Source organism: Pinus tabuliformis, chromosome 1_2, assembly GCF_031772625.1.
Source record: "Pinus tabuliformis cultivar Carrire ecotype Pingquan chromosome 1_2, CPIR1, whole genome shotgun sequence".
In the NCBI taxonomy this organism is placed as follows: Eukaryota; Viridiplantae; Streptophyta; class Pinopsida; order Pinales; family Pinaceae; genus Pinus; species Pinus tabuliformis.
The window spans coordinates 238,986,005-239,013,040 of record NC_142298.1 but is presented as its reverse complement, the minus strand read 5'-3'; the positions used below and the strand labels follow the sequence as shown (position 1 = coordinate 239,013,040).

The 27,036-nt window shown below is 36.7% G+C and overlaps 1 protein-coding gene and 2 pseudogenes across 2 annotated transcripts in view; all 3 read left to right on the top strand.

Moving 5' to 3' along the window:
* LOC149205266 (7-deoxyloganetin glucosyltransferase-like) overlaps positions 1 to 5,314 on the top strand; it is a 68,614-nt pseudogene extending 63,300 nt beyond the window's left edge. The window contains exons 7-8 of the transcript XR_016253025.1: positions 3,983 to 4,106; positions 4,726 to 5,314. The product of XR_016253025.1 is annotated as a 7-deoxyloganetin glucosyltransferase-like (transcript). The remainder of the gene's footprint in view (positions 1 to 3,982; positions 4,107 to 4,725) is intronic.
* A 4,413-nt stretch (positions 5,315 to 9,727) lies between these two features.
* Positions 9,728 to 12,656, top strand: LOC149205265 (pentatricopeptide repeat-containing protein At2g13600 pseudogene; annotated as a pseudogene).
* A 1,000-nt stretch (positions 12,657 to 13,656) lies between these two features.
* Positions 13,657 to 15,095, top strand: LOC149205264 (TMV resistance protein N-like). The gene is made up of 3 exons (XM_089393431.1): positions 13,657 to 13,760; positions 13,834 to 14,027; positions 14,122 to 15,095. Exons 2-3 carry the CDS (start codon positions 13,897 to 13,899, stop codon positions 14,639 to 14,641), a joined length of 651 nt encoding a protein of 216 aa, XP_089249557.1. The 5' UTR covers positions 13,657 to 13,760; positions 13,834 to 13,896; the 3' UTR covers positions 14,642 to 15,095.
* Positions 15,096 to 27,036: the final 11,941 nt, after the last annotated feature.

Genomic DNA, 27,036 nt, shown 5'->3' with positions numbered 1-27,036 from the left:
CATAATAAAAAATTTTCAAAAAATAACCAAGCAGCAGAATAAACACCCAGCTCGTAGGAGGCGACACCTGGCTGCCAAGTGTCACTTCTATAAGTCGTCTGGGGCTGGCTCCTCCTCGATGTGACATGCGTATTGGTACCAGTCATCCTCCTCTGTTGACATGCCAGTGAGAAGTCCATGAGCAGGAGGAAGGCCAGCGGAGCTGCCAGCAGCTACATGCAGGTGGAACGTGACTCCCATTCGACTTCCTAGAGTCTGTGTGTGTTCAATTCTACCTTCTGCAGCATGTTGACTGCCACCCATCTCCTTGCCAAGTAGGGTGGTAACCCCCTCTTCCAGCGGTTGCTTACCAAGGTCGCGAACGCTCCTAAGCTAGTGGGCCGATTCAGGGTGTTGCGAAACCGAAATTGAGTTGAGTGAGGAGCAGGTTTAGGGGGGAGGGGAAAGGAGGCTGTATGGATGGCAGCGTTTCTCTGACTAGCCCCCTGGAGCAGAGCGTGTCCTCGACCACTGCGGGTATTAGGGTACCTACCCAGGAAGGTGCGAGAAGGATTATGGATGTTAGGGGAAGGGGAGGGGGAAGCAGAGTCTGGGCTAGGCGTTGTAGGAGTGCGGACGCCACCACCACAGCTACCTCCTCTTCTGCTATGCATTTGGTGATAGATGCGAGCCATGGAAATGTTCGAAGCAGCGCTATCAATGGAGAAATTGGCTGAATGGTTGGGCAGAGGATGAGAGAGGGAGTTCTAAGCTGGAGTCAAATTGCAGAGCCTTGTTTGGGAGAAATGATTCCTGTTACCAAGGTCTACACAACTGAGCAACTAGCATCAGCTTCCAGTAACAGTTCAAGAACAGGGTTGCACTGCTTGAGGAGGGCATATGGCAGGGGGGGGGGTTGGGAGCATGAATAAATTTTGGGGCATCCATAGCTGTGCAAATAATGGGTAGTTCTCGGCCAGAGTACCCATTTAATGCAATTTGCAGACCGCCGTGAATTTGTTGCAGGCTGGCATGGGAGGGAACGCAAGCGGCCATGTGTCCAGTCCCCTTGCCGCCAGACCATCTAATCATCATAACTATCATGGTTGTCACCTCCATCTGGGTTAGATTTATAAAATCTTTACTATTAGTTGTAAAATGTATTTTTTTAATTCCTTCATAGAATAAATAATATAAAGTTTTGAAAAGATCACTTATGATGATTTAATTTATGACAACAACTCCTTCATACAAATATCTGGGAATTGACATCCATCATTAGCTCAACTGGAATTATAACATTGAGAAAAGGAAAAATGGATGTTGGAAAGCTTACTATTGGGTTGAAGACAGTTGTAAGATGACAAGCCTTTGGATTTGGGATAAAGGGAGGCTCCTCTTTAAGACTCTTGTCACTCCTATTTTTTTATGTGGATGGAGGTTTGGATCACAACTTATCCAGAGAATCGTGGGGGAAGATTCAACAAATCATAAAACAATGTATAGCCTACCACCTCAATATTTAACGAAATACTCCCTACTATATCCTCATGATTGAAGCAAGTCTTCCCCACATTGAAAGCATGGTTATGAATAGATATGTTATGTAGAAGAAGAAGAAGTTATACAACATGGATGCCAAGGGGTTTCATAAAAATGCTTCTAACTCTAACCAAAACACCCAACTTTGACTAAAGCGAGGGTGGCATAAGGCACAGTCATGGCTAGACCATCGGTGAATAAAAGAGATCATCTTGTAGATTAAAAATATTATTAGTTCCAAATTTAAAGAGAAAATGTAAGGAGGTAAAGAGCTAGAGCGAAAAAAGGAAACTAAGATATTATAAGGAAGTGATCAACCCCAATCTTGAAAACAAAAATTTCTTTGTGTGGATAAGTGTTAAGAAAATCAATGTTGCAAAGATTAGATCTAATTCTCATGAGCTTTATAGTGAAAGTGGGCATTGGTCAATTCCGCAAACACCATGGGATGAATGCCACCTGTGTGATCCTAAGATGGTTGAAGATGAAAATCACTCTCTTAGATTGTCTATCTTAAACTCACATTCCATCTAATTTTCAAACTATTTGTCATACTATGGACAGTGTTGAGGTTTTGATGAATGACATTCTAGTAATCTAAAAAAAAATCTGATTTCTATTGAATATAAAAATAATAAAAAATAAAAAATTCTAACTAATTTCTTACTTTCTTAAAATTGAATATCCTATATAAATTTTAGGGAACATAAATTAATTTAAAATTCCTAACCATTAAAATTGAATATCCTATATGAATTTTAGTAAACATAAATTATTTTAAAATTCCTAACCATTAAAATTGAATATCCCATATAAATTTTAGTAAACATAAATTAAATTAAAATTCCTGACCATTAAAATGGAATATCCCATACAAATTTTAGTAAACATAAATTAATTTAAAATTCCTAACCATTAAAATTGAATATCCCATATAAATTTTAATAAACAAAAATTAATTTAAAATTCCTAACCATTAATATATTTGTAGAGGAAAAAAATCTTAAAAATAAAAAATATAATCAATTATTTTAATTATTAATAGATGTCTTTTATTTTAATTTGTATATTTTGAAATTGCGAATTTGTTTTAGTGTAAAATTTTCTTGACAAAAGTGAGATGTTTCAGTCTTGATAACCTAGTTTTCTCTATAAGGCTCTACACTATGAGTCACAGTTGCATTCAAAAATCTATGTTCTTTATTTACATATTACAATTCCAATGTAAATATGCATTATTGAACACCAAGAGAATCTCTACACTTTGACTTGTTGGTATGTTAAAATTAAAGTTACAAAATTATAACTCTCTCCGTCGATGATACGGTTATGTCTGTTGCTTCCCACCGAAGCCTACCCCTATAATCACATGAGTTTCAGTCATGGTTATGTTTGTTCCTTCCCACCAAAGAGTAACCGAACTAGCAAACGAAGCTGATTCGATTAGATTGTATGAATGTGAAATGTCTCACGAAGAAATTTCCTTGGTAATTGATTTCATGACATTTTCTCTGCAAAATAGAATATTCATGGGACCATAACTTGTCAATTTAATACTCCACGGAAGCCTCTGAGCACAAATCGAGTTTGAACCTTATTTATTTAAAAGTATTGAGACCTAGCTAGGAAAGAAGGCAGCCTCTAACTAACAAATAAGGTTCCTACAGGTCACAACTCGGTCATGTCGACAGAGGTTCGATCTCAGGCACTTTCACGACATATAAAGAACTTTATATTAAGAAGAAACCCAATAATGTTAAGCTCTTAGATCAATACTGTATTGGGCCCAATAACAGAGAACCAATACTGAAACAGAAAAGCAATACAAAAATTGCAAACCCGCTGTAAATCGACTCAATTGAAGTCATCTTGAGAGGCTTCGACGTTGAGAGGATCTTGAGGACAGTGAGACCGAATGCAGTGGCAAAATGAACATCCCAAAAACACAACCAGAAGGAGAATCACAACCTGTACTGAAACATAACAGAGAACCAATACTGAAACAGAAAAGCAATACAAAAATTGCAAACCCGCTGTAAATCGACTCAATTGAAGTCATCTTGAGAGGCTTCGACGTTGAGAAGATCTTGAGGACAGTGAGACCGAATGCAGTGGCAAAAGGAACATCCCAAAAACACAACCAGAAGGAGAATCACAACCTGTGCAACGCCCATTTCTGTAAAAGATAAAGCTACAGAGCCTTTCGCCCCTCCTCCTCCCCCTTATAGAAAAGGGAAACGGGGGGTGCCTTGAAGGTTCATTGAAGGTTCCAGAAAGGCCTGAATGCCTCTGACCCACGTTTGTCGTCGCTACTGGTTTATAAGTTCAAATTTTGAATTTGGGCGGGGCGGAGCGGGTTTACAAGTTCAAAGTTCAAATTTCGAATTTGAATTTGAATATAAATAAATGGTATTAATGCGTACAATACTGACTCCACCTGATGTCTTCATTTCGTATACAGTATTTAACATCGATGGAGCTCGCGTCTTGTGTTACGCATGCCTCCGCATGCGTTCCTATGGAGTGGTGGTGGCGGTGGCGATCAAGGCGGAAGCGGAGGCGGAGGAATCGACCAGGGCTGTCCCGTCAATCTCTTGGAGTGCATTAAATACTGTCTCTTAGAGGGCATTCAATACCCAATAGCATGGGATTTATTGTTTGCCGCATTTGAGTAGAAAGTTGTTTGCCCGCTTTCAGAGGGTTCAGAGGTGGTCCTAGCCCAATCAGGTGCCGATGTATGAGTCCTTTCCGTCCTCCTCGGTCTCGCCGGTACATTTAAACGGCAACAAATAAAACCCATGCTATTGGGTCATAAATGCGGTTTAAGAGTGCTATGATGGGACCTCAAGTCGGCCAGCAATCGCCTAGCATCTTCACCATACATATTCACCATACATGCATGGCATGTAACGGGACGGCAGCGCTCTGGCCGGGAAATGACTCCAGCCTCCACCAGAAAATACTGACGTGACCACTGGATATTTCAGCAACGTCGAGGAAGGGACAGGCCCATTTATTTTTTGGCAAGTGTACAGCTCCAGAGATTTCTTCGCAGATATGCCTTCAATGCTATCTCTGTGCCCAAAAATTCAAATGCTTCTTCCACGCCAAGAATTTCACAACAGACCGGTGGGTGCCCAAAAATTCAAATGCTTCTTCCGTGACAAGAATTTCACAACAGAATGGTGGGTTAGGACAATCTTGAAATGAACTCATGGCGCATCCTGCTACAGGGGGCTTTATGTCGCACTGCGGATGGAACGCCGTGCTGGAGACGACGACGATGGGGGTTCCCATGATTGCATGGCCGCTGTATGCAGAGCAGCACTTCAACTCAAAGTTTGTGGTGGACGAGATCCAGATCGCATTGGAGGCACCGCAGAGAATCGACCAGAATTGGCTGGTCACAAGAGAGGACGTGGAAAGAATTGTGAAAATGTTAATGATGGAAGAAACGGGGCAGGAATTGAGAGAGAGAGTCGGAGAACTGAAGGCGGCTGTCAGAGCAGCGGTGGCCGAGGGCGGATCCTCCACAAAGAATCTAAACCTGTTCGTCTCCGAAATCATGTCTCTGTAGACCTAACATCATCATTAAATCTGTAATCTCTGTAGGCATCACACCATCATTAAATGTGTAATCTCTGTATGCAATTTGAATATGTCACGCCTCTGAAAATATAATTAAGAGAGTTGCTTATTTTATATAATTAAGAGAGTTGCTTATTTTAGTAAAACTTCGACAGTATTGCCCTCCTTCAACCTGTATTTCAGTTATTGTGATTGTGTTAAATTAGAATTAATATATCAATTTTATGGATGCACACTTTAAGAGTTTCGAGTTTAAAAGAGAGTCTCTTCTCATAACAGATTCCGCTGTTTATATGAAAATGAATGCCGAAGTCGTCTTTTTTACTCTTATGGAAATGTTGCTCATAATTTGAAGGGATTTTTGTTAAATAAAAATGGTTAAATTTCATAATTTTAAGTGCTTTAAAAGTTGTTGTTGGTGCTGAATTTATTTTCATCATATGATGATTCAAATATTGTTTTTATAAGATTTTTAAATTTTTTTACTAGGATTCAGAGCATTTTTGACTTTCTTCCTATTTATCTAAATTTTTGATGTTGTTGAATCTATTTTAAACACCACCTTTGTAAAAAATTTAAAAATATTTTTACAGAACTCAAATCACTTTTAACCTTCCCAGCAATTCTTCAACCGCAACAGACTACTCCAGAATAAATCTAGGCTAGAGTTCTATATGCCCTCTGGATATAAATTGTGCTTTGGAATGGAACCCCAATTTTAAATTTACTGTATTGTATTGCCCGCCAGGTATAACGCTCAAGGCCTGAATGGTGAGTTTCATTTGCAATGAAAGCTTAACAATTTAATTTTTGCTAACTATTGTATAATTAGTTTACTCATGTATATTAATAGGCGTCAGTTAAACATTATTGTTGAAATTTTTTAAAAATTTGTTTATTATAATTTATCTAGTTTTTTATACAAATTTAAATTTAAGTAGGAATAAAAATGTAAATATTTAAATTTATTAAATATAGTGTTCATTAAAATTTAGGCAAATTTTTATACAAAATATAGATGGGATGATTGATATTATTATTTTTTCACTAATTTAAAATTAGATTGTGAGAATAAAAAGAGATGATAGATAAATGTAGATAAATATTCGTCCAAGAGTTACTTTAGACATTTTTTATATTTAGGTAAATATTGTGCACCATATTTTATGCAATTATTTTTACAAATTTAGGTAGAAGTAAAAATTAAATATGCAAATTAAAGTTTAGTGTCCACCAAAATTTATGGAAATCTTTGCACAAAATTTAGGTAATAAGATCAAACTAGCCAATGATTTGTGCAATAATGTATAGTCACTATTTATGTAAATTCAAATATTTTGCAAATCATACTCAACCATTCTCCAAAAGTTCTCAAGTATCTTGAGAAACAATGTGTAAGTACAAGGAGTTATGAGAGAAATTATCACTAATGAATAATATGTAAAAGTATATAAAACCCCAATATTACACTAGCTTTTCAACATGTAACATAAATGTTATATTGATATTGCAATATTATTATTTTTTATTTATAATATAATTTATTTTAAATTGTATTTATAATTAGCTTATGAGGTGTTGAGTAGATGGTGAGAGGGTCTTCTGTTAAGACATTTAGTGGCGTAAAAGACACTAATTCTAAACTTGTGGGTAAAAATCCAACCATGCTAAGGGTTGGTGTGGCCCAAGCTAAGCCACAGGTTAGGAGTGTATATATATATATATATATATATATATGACTTTTTTGGATATGTTGTATTTATAAACTGCTTATTCACCCATGGTCTTGTAACATGGTATTGAATCATAGTTATCGTAACAAAGTCTATTTACAAATTATAGATTCTTTTTTGTATTGAAGCTTCTAAATATTTTGATTTGAAAAGACAAAATTCAAGTTCAAATGTTTTGAATCTCATGATAAATCGGGCATCACTAGTCATAGTTACTTCCTTTCTCATGATTGCACAAACTTGAAAAAGCTTGTGAAAAATCCTCATTATTTCAATTAATTCTAACCTAATGAAAATTGTTTTCTAGTATTTTGGTATTTGAGAGTTTGTCTACTTCATGTTTGATCTATTTCTCGAAAGAAACATTGAAATCTATGATTTAGAAGAACATGTAGAAGGTTGTCCCTTCATTGGGCACCATATGAGGAGATTTCCTTATCAATGACTAAGAGAGCGAGGTGATGAGTGTCCTTGAGTAGCAAAGTATTTTTTGGGAGAAACATTTTAATTTGAAATGCCTCAATATATGCCATATATATAATACTAACTATTGAAATATCTCTTTACATAATTGAGATGATAGAAATATGAAGGATATTGACGATAGTTTTGTGCATATACACAATTGAGATTGGATTTATGGTTGTCCCATGCCCATCAATGATAAGAATACATAGAATTGTGTTACATTTGTCTCCATGTTTCATGACAAGAGAAACACTAAGACTAGTAATTTCCCTGGAAGGTGCAAAGGAATGTTAATTAAAACAACACATAGAAAGTGAAAGGAACATATTTCCATTCTCCTTTAAACAACAGTTCCATGTCAGTATGGATGGTGTATTGAAAAAAAAGAAAGTATGAACTCATAGCCACATGCACAATGTTGTAACTCAAAATTTTACTCTCATTTCTTTTCCGAAAAAGAGTTCAACACCTTCTAATGACAAAATAATCATTTAAAGGTATGGTTACAAGGGTCCCTATGTTGGTAGTATATGTTGTCAATGATGTCAAGTTATGCAATTCATAGACATCAATATTAGGGGGAATCGAACCAAGATCAAGAAGTAGCTAAGGGTCTAACACAATGTGGCAGATGAATGTGATCAATACGCAATAAAGGGGCCTAGTATAAGTTGAAGGGATAATCTAGTATATTTCCTAGAAGACTTAGGGAAGTATATAAATTGGCGAAAAATATTATAACTAAAATAAATGACTTTGTCATGAGATCTTGTTTCCTTAATCTTGGCCCCTAATCCATGATTAATGATTATTAAACCAAGATTAGTGAGTATGGGACATGATTAGTAGTGCTTGAGTATACTGGGTACAAGAGCACCAGAAACTTGAGTGTAGTTTATATATGAAAGTTGAGTTCAGGATTCGACATGATGTGGCAATGAGACATGAAAAAAATGAGTTGGAAGAAGGACCATGTCGCAATGCACGATTGGTCCATGGTGTATTGACTTGACAAACCCAAAGGTCTTGGGATTCGTACCAAGATCCCGTCTGATGAGGTTTTCCTGTGTATTTCTTTTTTGGCCAAAATGGCTGAAAATGAAGGTTTTGTGCCAAAATAGTGCATATCCAAAGGTCAACCCTTGTGGGGTCCGTATTGGGCTACTTGAGTACTGAGATGTCAAAATGAACATGGAATAGTACAATATGGTAAGTCTTGGATGGGGAAGTTTTTGTCAAGTTTTAGATTTGGAAATTTTGATGCGAAAATGCCGTCAATTGAAAAGTACTAGGGTATCTGCATGAGAAACAAGTGAAGCAATTTGGTATGACATGATCCAATGTGATAGGGAAACAACCAATAGTTGCATCTGGGTACCTTGTCAGTGTCTTTGCAAGGTGGAAAGACGATAAACCATCCCCACCTTTTCGCTCGGATAGCACCCCATCCAAGATCCTTAAAATAATCGTTCAAAATATATTACTAGTTTATTATTATTATTATTTTGTTGGCTGACCCATAAGGGGTTCGAATCTAGAGTCTCATGGAATATAATATTTGATTATCAAAGCAAACCCAAATTAAGCTAGCCCATGGGCTTAATTTGTATTAATTTTTATATTTGGCATGTAACTTACATTTAAATTCAACTCACATTATAATATTATTTAAAGTAATATAAATATATATTTAATTATATTATTATAAATAATTGTAATAAAGAATTGCATTAAATTTTAATATATTTAAGGTAATTAATTAAATTAGATAATTATAATAAGATATGGTAAACAATTTTTTTTATCATAAATTACATTTTAATAATATAATAATAAATTTATAATTTTAAGGCATTTTTTTATAAGATATTAATTTTGGGTAGACAACAAAAATTTAAAAATTTGAACATTAAAAAAAAATGATAATAAAAATACTTAAATCATATTTTATTTTTACCATAGAAATATCATCAAAAACTCCTCAACAACTGAAATCTTACACCTTAATAGCTATAAACAAAATTTCCGAAAATAGTATTAAGATTCAAAATCCTACCAAACTTTCTATGACACTATATTTTAATCATCATCATTCTTCAACAATCTCGTTACAACACTTGTTTTTTATATCTTGAGAATTAACGTCTTAACTTGTTTGATTTTGATTTTCAATTTTATATGTTGACAATTGACTCCTTACTCGTTTATTGTTTTTGGACCTTGCCTTTAACTAGTTTCTTGATTTTTACGCCGTAAGGCGTTCCCATCTGAAATGGACTCCCCCAGCTGCCCCCGCAGCTGCCCCCGTGTCTTATTGTTCACCCTTAGATGGATGGTGTTAGACGATTGAACGAATTTCGATTGTTGATCGAAAACTAAAATAAAACTGCAATAAAAAAACGGGGAGAAAATGGGCAGGTAAAGCGGTTCGGTATGACTCTGAGTCCCTTCATTGTGCGGGTTCGCATGGCATTTGCTAGGTATCGATTACCAGTTCGCGGAAGAGAATCTCAGACCTGCTCCTGAAATACATTGGAACAAACGCGTACTCGTTGCAATGGTCCCTGCTGCCTTGCGGCAGGTAATGGGGGACTAATAAAATAGCCATGGCAATGGCAGCGAGAAACGATCATAAGAAGAAAAATGGTGTTGTCAGTGAAACCAGTTCTCGAAATTTCCAACAGATGCAAAGCTACAACAGATACTCTGAAAACGAAAGAAGGGAATGATGGGTTGGTAAAAAGTTTGTGTAAACAGGGTCGGTTGAGGGAATCACTGCGCATTTTGCAGGACATGGTTGAGAATGGGATTTGGCCATACTCCTCTACTTACGATTCTCTGTTGCAGGGATGCCTGAATGCTAAATCTCTTCCAGATGCCAAACTAGTCCATGCCCACATGGTTCAAACGCAATTTGAATGCCAGGATATCTCGCTAGGAAATAAACTGGTTAGTATATACGTTAAGTTAGCGAGCCTCATAGAGGCTCGCAGGGTTTTTGATGAAATGCCTCTGAAAAATGTGGTCTCGTGGACCGCCATGATTGCAGCTTATGCCCGGCACGAGCATGCTCAGGAGGCCTTGGGATATTTTCATGAAATGCAAGATATGGGTTTACAGCCCAATCATTTTACCTTTTCCAGCATTCTCCCGGCGTGTACTGATTTGGAAGTCCTGAGGGAAGTTCATGGTGAAATTCGTAAGGGTGGATTCGAAACGAATGTGTTTGTGGGAAATGGACTTGTGGATATGTATGCCAAACATGGGTTTATTGAGTTTGCACGCGAATTGTTTGACAAAATGCCTCAACGAGATGTTGTCTCATGGAATGCTATGGTTGCAGGCTATGTACAGAATGGACTGGTCGGGGATGCCCTGAAGTTGTTTCAAGAGATGCCCAAACGAGATGTCATTTCATGGAATACAATGATTGCAGGGTATGCGCAGTGTGGGGATGTGGAAAACGCGGTGGAGCTGTTTGAGAAAATGCCTGGACATAATTTGGTTTCATGGAATACTATGATTGCAGGGTATGTGCAGAATGGATATGTATGTGCAGAATGGATATGTTAAAGAGGCCTTCGAGCTCTTTCAGATCATGCCTGAAAGAAATGTGATCTCGTGGAATGCAGTGATTTCTGGATTTGCACAGAATGGGCAAGTTGAAGAGGCTCTAAACTTGTTTAAGACAATGCCTGAATCTAATGTTGTCTCGTGGAATGCAATGATTGGAGGATATTCACAGAATGGGCAAGCTGAAAACGCCCTGAAACTTTTTGGACGGATGCAAATGGTAAATATAAAACCGAATACAGAAACCTTTTGTCATTGTCTTACCTGCATGTTCAGCTTTGGCAGCTCTGGAACGAGGCAGTGAAGCCCATGAAGTAGTAATTAGAAGTGGGTTTCATTCTGATGTGCTTGTGGGAAATACCCTTGTAGGCATGTATGCAAAATGTGGGAGCACAGAAGATGCACGCAAGGTGTTTAACAGAATGCGCCAACAAGACACTGCTTCCTGGTCTGCAATGATTGTAGGGTATGCAATAAATGGATGTGCCAAGGAGTCCCTGGAACTCTTTGAACAAATGCAATTCACTGGCATAAAGCCTGACCGTGTTACTTTTGTGGGTGTTTTGTCTGCTTGCTGCCATGCAGGGTTAGTGGACGAGGGAAGGCAATACTTTGATGTCATGACTCGATTTTATCACATTACTCCTGCAATGGAGCACTATGGCTGTATGATAGACCTTCTTGGCCGGGCAGGGTGCTTGGATGAGGCAAACGACCTTATTAACAAAATGCCATTTAAACCGGATGCTGACATGTGGGGTTCGTTTCTCAGTGCCTGCAGAACGCATAACAATATAGACCTCGGAGAAAAGGCAGCACAACACCTTATTGAGCTGAATCCCCAAAATCCAGCACCGTATGTACTGTTGTCAAACATCTATGCAGCAGCTGGTAGGTGGGATGACATTGGCAGTGTGCGGAACAGGATGAAAGAAAGGAAGGTGAAAAAGAAACCCGGTTGCAGTTGGATTGTTATTAACAAACAGGTCCATGCTTTCCTCGTAGGGGGATAGACTACTCCCACAAAGAGAAACAATTTATGCGAAGTTGAAACTTTGTCTGATCAGATGAATGCTGTGGCATATACAGCCAACGTGGGAATTCTACCAAATGGTTTTGAGGACTAAAAGGATGACGTTCGTTTCCACCATACCCAACATGGGATTTCTACCAAATGGTTTTGAGTAAAAGGATCACGATCTTTCCCACCATAGCAAAATCTGGTCATCGCATTTGGACTCTGGACTTTATAACATGTTCAGTTCTCCTAAGACAGTCGTACATGTACAGAAGAACCTTTTTAAGTTCTAGTCATTGTCACTCTGCTATGAAGTCCATGCCCAAGCTTCTTATGCAGGAGATTGTCGTGAGGGATGCTCATTGTTTCTATTGTTTCAACAAGAAACTGTGTTCTTGTAGAGATAGTTGTGGATGTCTCGAGCATTGAGTGAATGAACCCTGAGTTAGTGAAAAAAGAAAAACCCAGTAAAACAAGCCATAAGCATTGGTTTGCATAATGACCAAGCTTATGCATGTTGGCAAATCTTGCACTGGTGAAGATGGGCAGTGTTCCACTGTGGATTACGACTTGCCTACTAATCAAGCTTATTTACGTAATCAATTATGATTGGTAGCCATGGAATAGCCGTTAAATTTTGGTTGCATGATGACCAAGCTTATATATGTTGGCAATCTTGCATTGGTGATGATGAGCAGTGTTCCTCTGCGGATTATGACTTTCCTACCAATCAAGCTTATCTATATTCTCTATCATGGATGTGTAGCCAAGGAATAGGTGTTATATTTTCTATTTAATATATGTAGCATTTCAATGTCCAGAACATATTTTCACTTTACCATTGTGTTATCAGAGTTATGAAGCACGGTTAAATTGACAGGAAGATACGTACTCATAGGTTGGGAGAACCAGAGAACCATTCTTTTAAGATATTTATGTAACATGGATAAATAAACAGGTAACTATATATTTAGAGAGCTCTATGAGCAAATTTTGGGGATGGCAAACTAAAATTCACCAACATGGAAGTACCATTGCAGTAGTAAAACATGCAATTGGATAATGACAAGAAGCCAAAGATGGTGATGTTTGTAGCAAAGACAAAGGGCGCTATTACATGTAGGGATTTGGAGATTTGGATTCAAAGCCAACTTCCAAATTAATAAAGCTTTTGGTATAGGGAATTTTTTATAATGTACTTATATTTCGGATCTGTTATGTATGTGGGTGTAAATAAACAGTTTTTGATTGTATTTGAAGATAGAATAAATCCGTAATTGTATAAATGTATTGATAGATAAATAATTGATAGAATGATGAATACTACAATGAGGGCGCTCGTTATAAATATCTAAGTCGGGTGTTCTTCCACTAATATCTAAGTCGGGTGTTCTTCCACTAATGGACATATTTTTTTAATAAGACATTTTTCATCTAAGTAATTAACTATTTATTATGTTTACGCCGTAAGGCGTTCCCATCTGAAATGGACTCCCCCAGCGGCCCCCGTGTCTTATTGTTCACCCTTAGATGGATGGTGTTAGACGATTGAACGAATTTCGATCGTTGATCGAAAACTAAAATAAAACTGAAATAAAAAAACGGGGAGAAAAGGGGCAGGTAAAGCGGTTCGGTATGACTCGAGTCCCTTCATTGTGCGGGTTCGCATGGCATTTGCTAGGTATCTTCATTGTGCGGGTTCGCATGGCATTTGCTAGGTATCGATTACCAGTACGCGGAAGAGAATCTCAAAGCTAAGAGCGAGCTGCTCCTGAAATCGAACCCTGTTCGCAAGAATTCCCAAAGATCCATATGACCGAGCCATTGCTCGTTTCTGGGCTGCCTTTGTAGACGATAAGGTAATTTAGTTCATTCTTACTGTTATTCCAATCTTTTATAATGTTAATCCTTGTGATCTACGGATCAGGAGAGATGACAGGCAACATGGACTATTGGGTCAAATCTTGAGATTTATTGGTTGCGCGGCGGGCAACAATGGAGTCTATGGTAAAGCCTTGCGAGGTCATGAAAAGAAAAGGAGATACCCACAACAAAGAATTGCAGATTGGAAAAAAGCATTGCTTGAGGTTTCACACTTGCGGTTTGGAGCTAAAGGCATATTATGGGTAAGAACTTTTAGTCTCTGTGTCCCTAATAGTTTGATTGTACTGATAAACGAAGTTTTTCGCACTCACGTTTGGTTTTACTGTGAATAACCAGCGACGAAGGCAAACTCCTGGAGAACGTAGTTCAATTGGTGGAAGAAAAAATTAGAAAGCCTCAACTGTTTGTAGCTGAATATCCAACTGGTTTGGACGAAAAGCTACAAGATTTTGAGAAAACAGTGATGCTGCAGCAGCGACCCAGCGTGGAGACCAAGGTTGTGGGGATTGTGGGTTCTGGTGGTGTAGGGAAGACAACCTTGGCATTAGAGTTCTTTAACCGCAACAGGTCAGCCTACCGTGGATCTTGTTTTTTGGAAGATGTGAGAGCCGAAACTTCTTTAATTTCTGTGCAAAATAAACTCCTCCAAGGCTTGACTTCAGGGGATCTGGCAGTTAGTAACATTGTTGAAGGTAAATCAGAGCTTTCTCATCGTCTCTTGGGTTATAAAGCCCTCATAATTTTGGATGATATCAATGATTCCAGGCAGTTAAAAGCATTATTTTCACCTCTTAAAGATATTCTTAGTTCCGATAGCTTAATCCTACTTACATCTCGCAATAGGGATTTTCTTTAAACCAACGGAGTCTCGTTGATTTACAAGCTGTCAGGCCTCGACAGAGAACAGTCACAAAGGCTTTTCTGCATGCATGCCTTTCAGGAGCCTAAACCCCGTGCGGGATTTGAAGAAGTGGTTGCAAAGTTTTTGGATGCGTGTGATGGATTGCCATTGTCTCTCAGAGTGCTAGGGTCTCATCTTTATAAACAATATTTAGAGTATTGGGAAGCCCAATTGCTGAAATTATCGGGTTTAGTACTTCCCCCCGAAATACAAAACAGTCTTAGGATTAGTTACGACAGTCTCGACACCCAGGAAAGAGAGATATTCTTAGATATTGCCTGTTTCTTCATAGAAGAAGATAAAGATCTGGCCATAAGCATATGGGACAGATCTGGTTGGGGAGGAAAGCTGAATCTGCAGAACCTAGAGTACAAGTGTATTCTGGAGATCGACTGTCAAAACCGTATAAAAATGCACAATCACCTCAGAGACTTGGGCAGAGATTTCGCTGATAGAGAACTTCCGAGATGTCATCGTCGTCTTTGGCGCTCCACTGACGGCCTTTTTCGTAATGCGGTTATACAACCAAATGTACGTGTTTGAATCAAAATGTTAGTTCTGAAAATTTTACAAGTTATATATTGTTAATACTGTTTGGATTTACGAGTAAGTCCATATGGTTTTCTAACAGTTTTCAGATAATAATTCAGGTGCGCGGGATAAACAGGGTTCAAGGAATACCTGACCAGTCGTTCCACAACTCTTTGCAGCCTTATGTTGATATGAGCACGTTGCACCTATTGAGGGCCGAAGGTAATTGTTTGAGAAGCATATCCGAGTTTCTGAAACAAGCGGATCAGGTTCTATGGCTTTGCTGGAGTAAGTGTCCAGACACTTCCCTGCCTTCTTGTCTTCGAATTCGGAATTTGAGAGCTTTACAAATGACGGTGGCGAATTGGAAACATGGTGCCATAGTGAAAGTGTGGTAAAGAATGCTTCTTTTTTTCCCCTTTTTGGTTGTTGTCCAGAATACTCAAAATTTACGGTTGCTAATTTTGTAGATGTATTATTAAATTAAATTGAAAAAGGTTCAAAGATAAGAGAGAAAAAATGTAGCCCCAGGGGCATTTCAATTCGTTAATAAGTTTGTTGAAACAACACAGATTCAGATTCAAATCCCCTATAGTGAGTCGTTTAGGGCTTGAACCCAAGAAGCAACAGGCTGCTTTTTGGCTTGAACCCAAGAAGCAACAGGCTGCTAGTACAAAAAGAAAGAAAGAAACAGATAAAAAAAATGTATATGCATCTGAAAATTTTTTGCTTGCCAACAAGTTTTTAATGTATCTCTCCGATACTGTAGCTGTCATTCCGCTGTTCAATGTGCGTTGATTAGGAATGTAATAGAAACCATAATGAAAAGGAAGCTTTGGTATAGAATGTAATAGAAACCAAATGAAATGCAATTAATTTTTTGGAAAGATCCTTTATACCTAGTATAAAGTGTTGCATAAAATACAAAATTTGTAAAAAGTGTTGCATAAAATACAAAACTTGTAAAGAGTAATTTTATACGGGACCTTGCTGCATTTTGGAAAACAATCCGGAATGTGAATGGTTCTGGGCTTCAAATTCTGTTGTTGGTTCAATATTATGAGTTATCTCGGAACCAATTTTTTTAAATAAAAAACGCCATTTTTTTTAAATAAAAAACGCTTCTGTATTAATAAAAATAAAAAAAAACAGATAGTAAATATAACATATTTCTTGATTACAGGTGGCTTCCACAGCATTCATTACCTCGAAAAAAAAAGTGAGGTCTCGGCTTGCTTGACATCGCATTGGGTGGTTTGTCAGTGATTGTCAGTGATTATCAAAGGCTACCGATAGCGTTTTAATAGATCCAGAGAAAATGCCATTGCTGAGCGCATGGATTGATCGATTCTATAAATCCGATGGACTGAAAGAAGTAATCCCTGATTTTGCCAAGCTGCCGGAATTTATGTCCACTAGGAGAGCCAGTATGATCACCGCCTACAGCTAAATAGGGCAAACTTAGCACAGACAGAGGTTGTTTGTTAAAGTACATTAAATTTAGGTAGTCGAGTCAAGTTAAATTTAGAAAGTAGCCAGATCCAGCCAATCTGGCAGAATGTATATCCATTAGTAGAGCGAATCTTTTGGGTATGATATCACCACCTACTGCAAATTAGGGCGAACTATGCCGGCCTTATAAATGGAGGACAAGCAGAGAGATTTTATTTAAGATGAGTTTATCACCTACGTCAAGAAGTAAGATCACCCAGTAAGTTATTATAATTAAATCCAAATAGTGAAGGGAATAGTGATAATAATCAGAATAGTGGAAGTAGTCAATCAAGATCTAGGATGCCAAACAAATCAATCAAAAGTTTCATAGTGTGGAACTACGTAGAGAATGGTAATGGACGTTGATCCTTCTATGCGAATTACGTTCTTTCACTGTGTTGGATCGGAGGATCCCAAACAACATATTTTTGTATGTGAAGAAGTTTGGAATGTTAAATAGGTACTAGATGAATAGAAAAAGGTGGCACAATTGTATACCACTATTAGACCACATGTTAACATGGTACATGAAATTAAAGAACATTGTGCCAGGAGGGAGAGGTAGAGGATTATGGGAGATCAAGAAAGCAAAGGAGTTTCGAAAAAAAACCAAAGTCTAGTGTATCACATAGGTCAAGGAGATTGAGCAGTACGTTAGTGAGTCAATATGGGATTAAAACCATACATTCAAAGAATTATTAGAATTATTATCATTTCCAATTCCTAGTGTGTTGCATAGAGAATCATTCATTGTAATTTCATTTCCCAATATACATGTTTTGTGGAGAACCTACATTAACTTAGTACATTGGAACTTAATTATTTAGATCCTCCTGGTGGCAATCTAATTATCATATGTACCATTTCCATGGATAAATCATGTGATTGATGTGATGTTATTAATTCTAAATGTAACTAAAGTGAATTGTAATGCACTCATGTGTATTTAAGTCAAGATTGAGTATATGAAAAATAATCATGTGATTGATGTGATGTTATTAATTCTAAATGTAACTAAAGTGAACTGTAATGCACTCATGTGTATTTAAGTCAAGATTGAGTATATGAAAAATTTAAGGGTCATGTATTAAATACTAATAAAAGAATTTGTTGTGGAAAAATGGCATTGCCACAGTAATATAAATCATAGCAAAGATCTTCATTCATATATATATAGATATAACAAGTATGTACTATAGAGATTTATTTATCTCAATGATAACTTGAGATTCTCCTGTATGTAAATGAAAAATTAATAGATCAATTTAATCTTAATTTTGAGAGAATTGATTATTTTTAATAATGAAATATTTTTTGATTATTTTTAATAATGAAATATTTTTTGATTATTTTTAATAATGATTTTTTTTTTTTTATTATTTTTAATAATGAATTTTTTTTTAATTATTTTTAATAATGAAATATTTTTTTATGATATTATTTTTATAATGAAATATATTTTTTATGATATTATTTTAAATTAAAATTTAAATCAAATTTATATTTTCATAATATATATTTTTATGCATAAGAGGTTGAAATAAAATATTTTAATTAAAATAGAAATAAAATATTTTTTTATTACTATTTTTTTATTAATATTTATAGATATTCTATTTAAATTTCATATTAACATTAAAATAATTATACATGTTTAATTATTTTATTATTTATATAGAATTATGAAGGAATTATATATTTCTTTTATATTAGGTTATAAAAAAATATATTTCAATACAATAAATAGTTAAAAGAATTAATTAATCTACTTCTCTCTTATCAAATAATGTAAAGTTAGTTAAAAGAATTAATTAATCATTTTCAATAAAATATCTACTTTCCACTTCCTCTGGGTACGTTACTTGGAAATTATCTATTCGAAACTCTGGGTGAAAGAGAAGAGCTTTTTAGCTCTGCACAGATGGTTTATTGGTTTTAATCCGCTTCGTTGCACGCCCCAAAACAATTACATTTGGCCAAAATTGCCTGGCCTGCCTCTTGAACTGTGGACCAAAGAATCTATGGAAAAAATAGGAAATGCTATTGGGCGATTCGTATACGTCGATCCTAGGTGTATTGGGGCAAAAGACAAGCAGGTGGCCTAGATTCTCATAGAAAAGGAATTCAAAGGGGGTTTTCCAGAGTCTATTGATTTAACTTGGGAGCTGTCCAAAATTCAACAACGATTAGATTATTGGGGCGTCCCATTTAGGTGTTCATATTGTCACAAAACTAGACACCTTTTTCGTAATTGTCCTCGTTGCCCCAATGGTAAACAGAAGAAAAAGTTCCATGCTGTAAATATTCCTGTTTCGACATATGAAAGAGAAAATTCGGCATATGAATGGCCTAACACCATGGAGGTCTATCGGGCTCCAGTCAGAACTAATGACGTCCTATCCTCGCCGAAAGGCCGTTCCCTAGATTGATCTGCCAGTCTTCCGCAATCTCGATCTGTATTTGTGAACCATACAAATCGTAATTCTAACTATTTTTCTGATCGACCCCGTTCTTCCACTGTTTCTAAAACTCCCTCGCTGTCCTTTTTTGACCTATCGGCCAGAGTAACGGGCTTCTCCAATATTTCGCCACCTCATGCATTGGAACCAAACCCTGAGATTCCCCTCCCTCCTGCATCTTCTAAGCCTCCATGTATTGATCCTGCGTCTGCCCATATTCAATACATATCTTCATCACCCCAATCCCCTTCCTCTCACATTCCACCCATCCAAAGATTCCCGTCTTCCCCCTCACTTGGTCGCTCTTTTGATATAAATAATAAATCTCCATATATAGCTCACTCCCCTAAACCTCCATCCCTTGGACATGTACCTGACCATAAAGGTAAGGCTCCATATATCCCTATTTCCCCTCCACTATCCCCTCGAACCTCTCCCCGTAATTCTTTTGATCAGGATATTGACCTCCTTAAAAAAGCGTCTTTAAAATTTCAGCCATTAACTGTCCATCGACCCAATCGTTCCCCCTTGCCCAATATTAGCCCTAATTCAGCTAGAAACATAACTGTCCGCCGCAAAGAGAAGCGTGGTAGTAGACACTTTCGGGGTAGGAAGGGAAGACAGGACTCGTCAACCCGAGATCTTTCCTTAATTGAAATTCCTATTACAGAAATTGCAGCTGAAGATATTCCTCTTAAAAGGCCTCTTAGAGCACGTCGGCCTAATGATTTTCCCAAATGATCGACATTCTATCAATGAACATTCGGGGCCTTGGAGCTGACCCCAAATTTCTGGCCCTAAAAAACTTTTTGTCTCTTCAAAATCTAAAATGCTTCTTATACAGGGAACCATGCACGATAGCTCACAAACCATTTCTTACTTCAGGCGGATGTTACCAACATGGCATATGGTCGCTTCAAATGCTGTGGGCATGTCTGGAGGACTAGCTGTATTATGGGACCCTAAATGGATTACGACTGCTGCTTTTCAATGTTTCACTGGCATTCTTGTGCTGGCCCATTTCTGTGGATCTTCAGACCCCGTTCACATATTGAATATTTATGCTCCATATAAAAACCAGTACCCTTTCTGGAATTATCTTCTTTCTTCTGAACTACTTGAAATTGACTCTTTGATAATTGGTGGAGATTTTAATTGCACCTTTTGTAATGACGAAATATGGGGCAATGGAAAGAAATATGATCCGATGGGGAGATTCATTCGGGAATCTATTATACAAAATAATTTTATTGATATCTTGCCTATTGGTCAGGGACCAACTTGGGACAATGGGCGATCCAACAATTCCTTCCTGGCGAAAAGATTAGACAAATTTATCTACCATGAAAGACTGACAGAAAGATATGGGCCTCCTACCATGAACATCATACCATCTTTCATATCTGATGACCGCCCCATTTCTTTTCAATGGAAATATGCTGGACGCAGATTTGGATATCCTTTCAAGTTCAATTGTGCATGGCTTGCTGTTGGTCAATTCAGCAAATTTATAAATGATACATGGAAGCTATCTCCCATGCAGGAAAATGACTCTTCTCGGCAATTCCTTGATCGCCTGCAATTTCTTCAAAAGGAGGTTAAAAAATGGCAAAAAGAGAAATCGGCCTCCAATAAAAAGGAGCTGAAGGACATATGTAGGAAACTGGAGTACTTATCTACACTTTTTAAAAATCCCTCCATGACATCCACCATCAGAAAACATATATGGGATTTAGAAAAAAGAAAACAAAAGATATTAGAAGAAGAGGCCTCTTGGAGGCTCAAAAGTCGAGCATTATGGCTCAGAGAGGAAGATAAAAACACCAAGTTTTTTCACAGGTTTGCAAATAAGAGAAGGGATACAAACGCTATTTGGGAGATCAAGGATGAGGAAGGAAATTCTCACTCCTCACAGGAGGCTATTTCTAGAGAAGCTGTGAAATTTTACAAAAGGGCTTACAGTGAGGATTCTGTCTGTGATATTGAGGATATTCTATGGGGAATAGACCCATACCCCACTATGTTTGATGAAAGTCTAAGCAAAGCTCTATTTGGTGAAGTTTCAAAAGAAGAATTATTGGCAACAATGAAATCATTCCAGAAAGACAAGTGCCTTGGGCCAGATGGGTGGACCACCGATTTCTTCATCCACTTCTTTAAATTATTCAAGACAGATATCCTAAAGATGGTCGAGGAAATGAGAACACAGGGTTTCATAAGCCAAAAAATCTCCTCAACATATATCGCTCTAATTCCAAAGAAAAAGTTCTCCTCCACATTTTCAGATTATCGTCCAATCTCATTGTGCAACGTATTATACAAGGTCATATCAAAGATTATAGCTATTCAAATTAGAAACACTCTATCTCTACATCTATCTCCAGAGCAACACGGGTTTCTTAAAGACAGAAATATCTTAGAAGCAGTGGCTCTCACTCAAGAATTATTACACTCAATGCATAGCAGGAAAATAGAAGTTGCTCTTTTAAAATCGACCTTAAAAAGGCATATGACTGTGTGAACTGGGGCTTTATTCGATGCCTACTAGCTAGGATTGGCCTAGATGTCAGGTGCATCAAATGGATCATGGCCTATGTGGTGGTAGTAAATTATGCAGTCCTAATTAACGGTGTCCCAACTCCTTTCTTCAAAGCGGCCAGGGGCTTACGTCAGGGTTGCTCCCTATCTCCACTCCTTTTCATTCTAGTTATGGAATCTCTGAGCCTACACATAAAGAAAGCGATCCAACAAGAGATATACAAGCCTCTCCCCATTTGCAGGGATATATTCATGTCGCATAATCTTTTTGTTGATGATATCCTTCCGTCAGCCATACTGTGCAAATCAACATGGATATGTATCTATGAAATCTTTGGGAGATTTCAAAAAGCCACCGACATGTATATCGACGATTTAAAATCTTCATTCTATGTCGCTGATGTGAATGGAGGTATAATCACATTTCTAACAGATCTTTTCAACATTAAAGCATTTCCTATCCTGAAGGGCTTCAAACATCTGGGATTCAATTTGAAACCTGTGGGTTACAGATTGGCCGACTGGTCATGTAATCCAAATCAGTTCTATAAGAAAATATCTACATGGGAATACAGGTGCTTATTAATTGGAGGTCGCGCCATTCTCACACAATCCCTGCTGCTACAAATCATGGTTTATTGGGCACACCTTTTCTATATCCCTTCATCTACTATTAACAGTTTAAACAGAATGATAGCTAATTTCATATGGGGAGGACAGAAGGAGAAGATAAAATATCACCTCAGCAAGCTTTCGAAGTTGACACGGCCAAAAAATATGGGAGGTTGGGGCATATTGGATTTACACTCCTTTAGAAGAGCCCTTCTATGTAAATCAATGTGGAAAGTGATTATGGATGAATCCAACTGGAGCAAAACCATTAGAGCTAAGTACATGGATGAGCAAGACATGACATATTGGTATAGACAGCGCTCCACTAGATCCACCAACGGCTCATATATATGGAGAGGTTTTAAAAGATTGGAGTCGTTCTTTAGAAAAAATTTGATTTGGAAATTCCAATCCGGATCCAATATTATCATTGGATTTGATGAATTCGCAGGTATGGGAGAAAAGATCCGTATCTCCTCTCAACTTTTGAGAAATTTACACAGCAGGGGATATTTCTTTTGGGCCAGTGCAATAAAAAAATGGGATGGTGTTATTCCAATCTGGAAAACTGCTACAGAAATGCAATTACCCGGTGCTCTGGAATCCCAATGGAATGCTATCACTATTTCATTGCAATCGCGTGGATTGTATCGCTCGTCAGATAGGGATTGCCTCGTTTGGAAAGGTCTCAGTGGTGCATCGGCTGTATATGCAAAGCATATATATCTCCAAATTTTATTATCAGAGTCCGATACATATCATAATATTTTCCCCCCAGCGTTTTGGAAATTTGGATGCCCTTTAAAAATCATTATTTTTTCTTGGCTGGTTTTTCATGACAGGAATCTCACTTGGGAGAATCTCCAGAAGCGCAAATGGTGTGGGCCTGCCATATGCCCCCTTTGTAGATCAAATTCTGAAAATAATTTGCATATTTTCCTGCAATGTCCTCAATCCCAGTTGATTTGGTAGAACTTAACTACTGACTTTGGTTTCGTCATCGTCAATGCTCCTTCTATCTATGAGGCTTCCAAAGCACGGAGCAACATGTACTGCAAGTGGAGGCCCATTTCTTTGTTAACAATCTGGGCCATATGGAAATGGCAAAATCGAATGATTTTCGATTCCAAAAGGGAACCGTTTTATAAATTTTTCGAATCTATCCTTTGTTTATATGAAGCGCTAGCTTAGCCATGACATCCCAAAGTCAGACAAGGAAGGAATCAACAGCCCAACGATGCCTATGGATATCCCTGTGCTTTTTTAAAATACACATAACTAATACTTTCAACTGTAACTCATTATCATCCACCCTTTCTTTCAACAACGTCCATTCACATGTCGCTATTCTTCCACAACCTACTATTATTTACAAAATATCCATTTTCAGAATACACATAACTAGCTATTGCAATTGTAACCCATTATCATCCACCATTGCTTTCAACAATGTCCATTCACATGTCCCTATTCTTCCCCACTCTATGCCTTACGGCGTTTCCTTTGCAACATAAGATGCAAATGCTAGTTTATTTTATTTATTCAGTTTATTTTCTTTTAGGAAGAGTGTTCTCCTAATCGATGCAGGTACAGCCACATTTTCTTGCGAACTCAGGTATCTGTCGCGACTAAGTATTTTTAAGATTCGAATCTGTTGTGTGTCATGAAATATATATATATATATATATATATATATATAAAGAAAGATTACATATTTTAATAGAATTTTGTTTTGTATTAATAGTGATTTACTAGAGTGATTATTCACATATTTATATTAGTAAATTTGAGTAAATGAGTGATAGTGATATGTTTATATTAGGAAATGAGTAAATGTAATTATTATATATTTAATGTTAATTTTTAAAAATGAGTGATTATTGACATATTTATATTAGTAAATGTGATTAATATATATTTAATGTTATTTTTTTTCTTTTAAATTAATGGTTTTATTATAACTATTTTTTTATAAATTTTGTATTCATGTAATGTTTTTATTATATAATGTTATATAATAATTTAGAAAGTGATTTCATAATTGTATTAGGTAAATGTAAAAAGATAAACATATATTTATACGATTTTATTTATTATTTGATAATTTACTTCCTAATTTAATAATTGTACTAGGTAAATGTGAATATGTAAATATATATTTAGAGATGAAAGTTAATTAATATTTGAAATTCTATCTATTAATGTAAAGGAGACAACAACAATATGTTAATATCTTTCACTTATCACCATAAAATAAAGATTTGGATTAAAAGAGAAATTAATCTATCAATGTTCAATAGGAGGATGTCTATCTACGTAGTTATAACATCATAACAATAAGTTGAAAATTAGAGACAACACTATCAAAGTTTCATGTACCATGTGTAAACAACAACTTAGGATGAATATATTCAAAAGCTGATTGCTCGGGTCAAAAGGAAATACGATGAAATTATTTTGTCACATAAATATTTCTCTTATTACATAATGGTTGGTAAATACAGATATGCATCAAAAACACCTATGTCATGACACATTTTACATTGCTAAGATAAAAAATTCATAACGTTAACTAAATTTTACCTTTATCTTAAATTATAAATATTATTATTATTAAAAACAATTAATGTATAAGTTAAATGTACATATATTTAAGAAAATGTGTAACATGATTCTTAATCATAGGAGTTCTTAATTTGTAAATAGACTTTGTTACGATAACTATGATTCAATACCATGTTACAAGACCATGGGTGAATAAGCAGTTTATAAATACAACATATCCAAAAAGGTCATATATATATATATATATATATATATATATATATATATATATATATACACACACTCCTAACCTAAAATCTAAAATGCTTCTTATACAGGGAACCATGCACGATAGCTCACAAACCATTTCTTACTTCAGGCGGATGTTACCAACATGGCATATGGTCGCTTCAAATGCTGTGGGCATGTCTGGAGGACTAGCTGTATTATGGGACCCTAAATGGATTACGACTGCTGCTTTTCAATGTTTCACTGGCATTCTTGTGCTGGCCCATTTCTGTGGATCTTCAGACCCCGTTCACATATTGAATATTTATGCTCCATATAAAAACCAGTACCCTTTCTGGAATTATCTTTTTTCTTCTGAACTACTTGAAATTGACTCTTTGATAATTGGTGGAGATTTTAATTGCACCTTTTGTAATGACGAAATATGGGGCAATGGAAAGAAATATGATCCGATGGGGAGATTCATTCGGGAATCTATTATACAAAATAATTTTATTGATATCTTGCCTATTGGTCAGGGACCAACTTGGGACAATGGGCGATCCAACAATTCCTTCCTGGCGAAAAGATTAGACAAATTTATCTACCATGAAAGACTGACAGAAAGATATGGGCCTCCTACCATGAACATCATACCATCTTTCATATCTGATGACCGCCCCATTTCTTTTCAATGGAAATATGCTGGACGCAGATTTGGATATCCTTTCAAGTTCAATTGTGCATGGCTTGCTGTTGGTCAATTCAACAAATTTATAAATGATACATGGAAGCTATCTCCCATGCAGGAAAATGACTCTTCCCGGCAATTCCTTGATCGCCTGCAATTTCTTCAAAAGGAGGTTAAAAAATGGCAAAAAGAGAAATCGGCCTCCAATAAAAAGGAGCTGAAGGACATATGTAGGAAACTGGAGTACTTATCTACACTTTTTAAAAATCCCTCCATGACATCCACCATCAGAAAACATATATGGGATTTAGAAAAAAGAAAACAAAAGATATTAGAAGAAGAGGCCTCTTGGAGGCTCAAAAGTCGAGCATTATGGCTCAGAGAGGAAGATAAAAACACCAAGTTTTTTCACAGGTTTGCAAATAAGAGAAGGGATACAAACGCTATTTGGGAGATCAAGGATGAGGAAGGAAATTCTCACTCCTCACAGGAGGCTATTTCTAGAGAAGCTGTGAAATTTTACAAAAGGGCTTACAGTGAGGATTCTGTCTGTGATATTGAGGATATTCTATGGGGAATAGACCCATACCCCACTATGTTTGATGAAAGTCTAAGCAAAGCTCTATTTGGTGAAGTTTCAAAAGAAGAATTATTGGCAACAATGAAATCATTCCAGAAAGACAAGTGCCTTGGGCCAGATGGGTGGACCACCGATTTCTTCATCCACTTCTTTAAATTATTCAAGACAGATATCCTAAAGATGGTCGAGGAAATGAGAACACAGGGTTTCATAAGCCAAAAAATCTCCTCAACATATATCGCTCTAATTCCAAAGAAAAAGTTCTCCTCCACATTTTCAGATTATCGTCCAATCTCATTGTGCAACGTATTATACAAGGTCATATCAAAGATTATAGCTATTCAAATTAGAAACACTCTATCTCTACATCTATCTCCAGAGCAACACGGGTTTCTTAAAGACAGAAATATCTTAGAAGCAGTGGCTCTCACTCAAGAATTATTACACTCAATGCATAGCAGGAAAATAGAAGTTGCTCTTTTAAAATCGACCTTAAAAAGGCATATGACTGTGTGAACTGGGGCTTTATTCGATGCCTACTAGCTAGGATTGGCCTAGATGTCAGGTGCATCAAATGGATCATGGCCTATGTGGTGGTAGTAAATTATGCAGTCCTAATTAACGGTGTCCCAACTCCTTTCTTCAAAGCGGCCAGGGGCTTACGTCAGGGTTG

Coding starts and splice junctions, on each gene's coding strand:
- LOC149205264 (XM_089393431.1), top strand. CDS start 13,897: ATGGAGTCTATGGTAAAGCCTTGCGAGGTCATGAAAAGAAAAGGAGAT. Junction 14,028..14,121: donor GAGCTAAAGGCATATTATGG/GTAAGAACTTTT, acceptor GTGAATAACCAG/CGACGAAGGCAAACTCCTGG.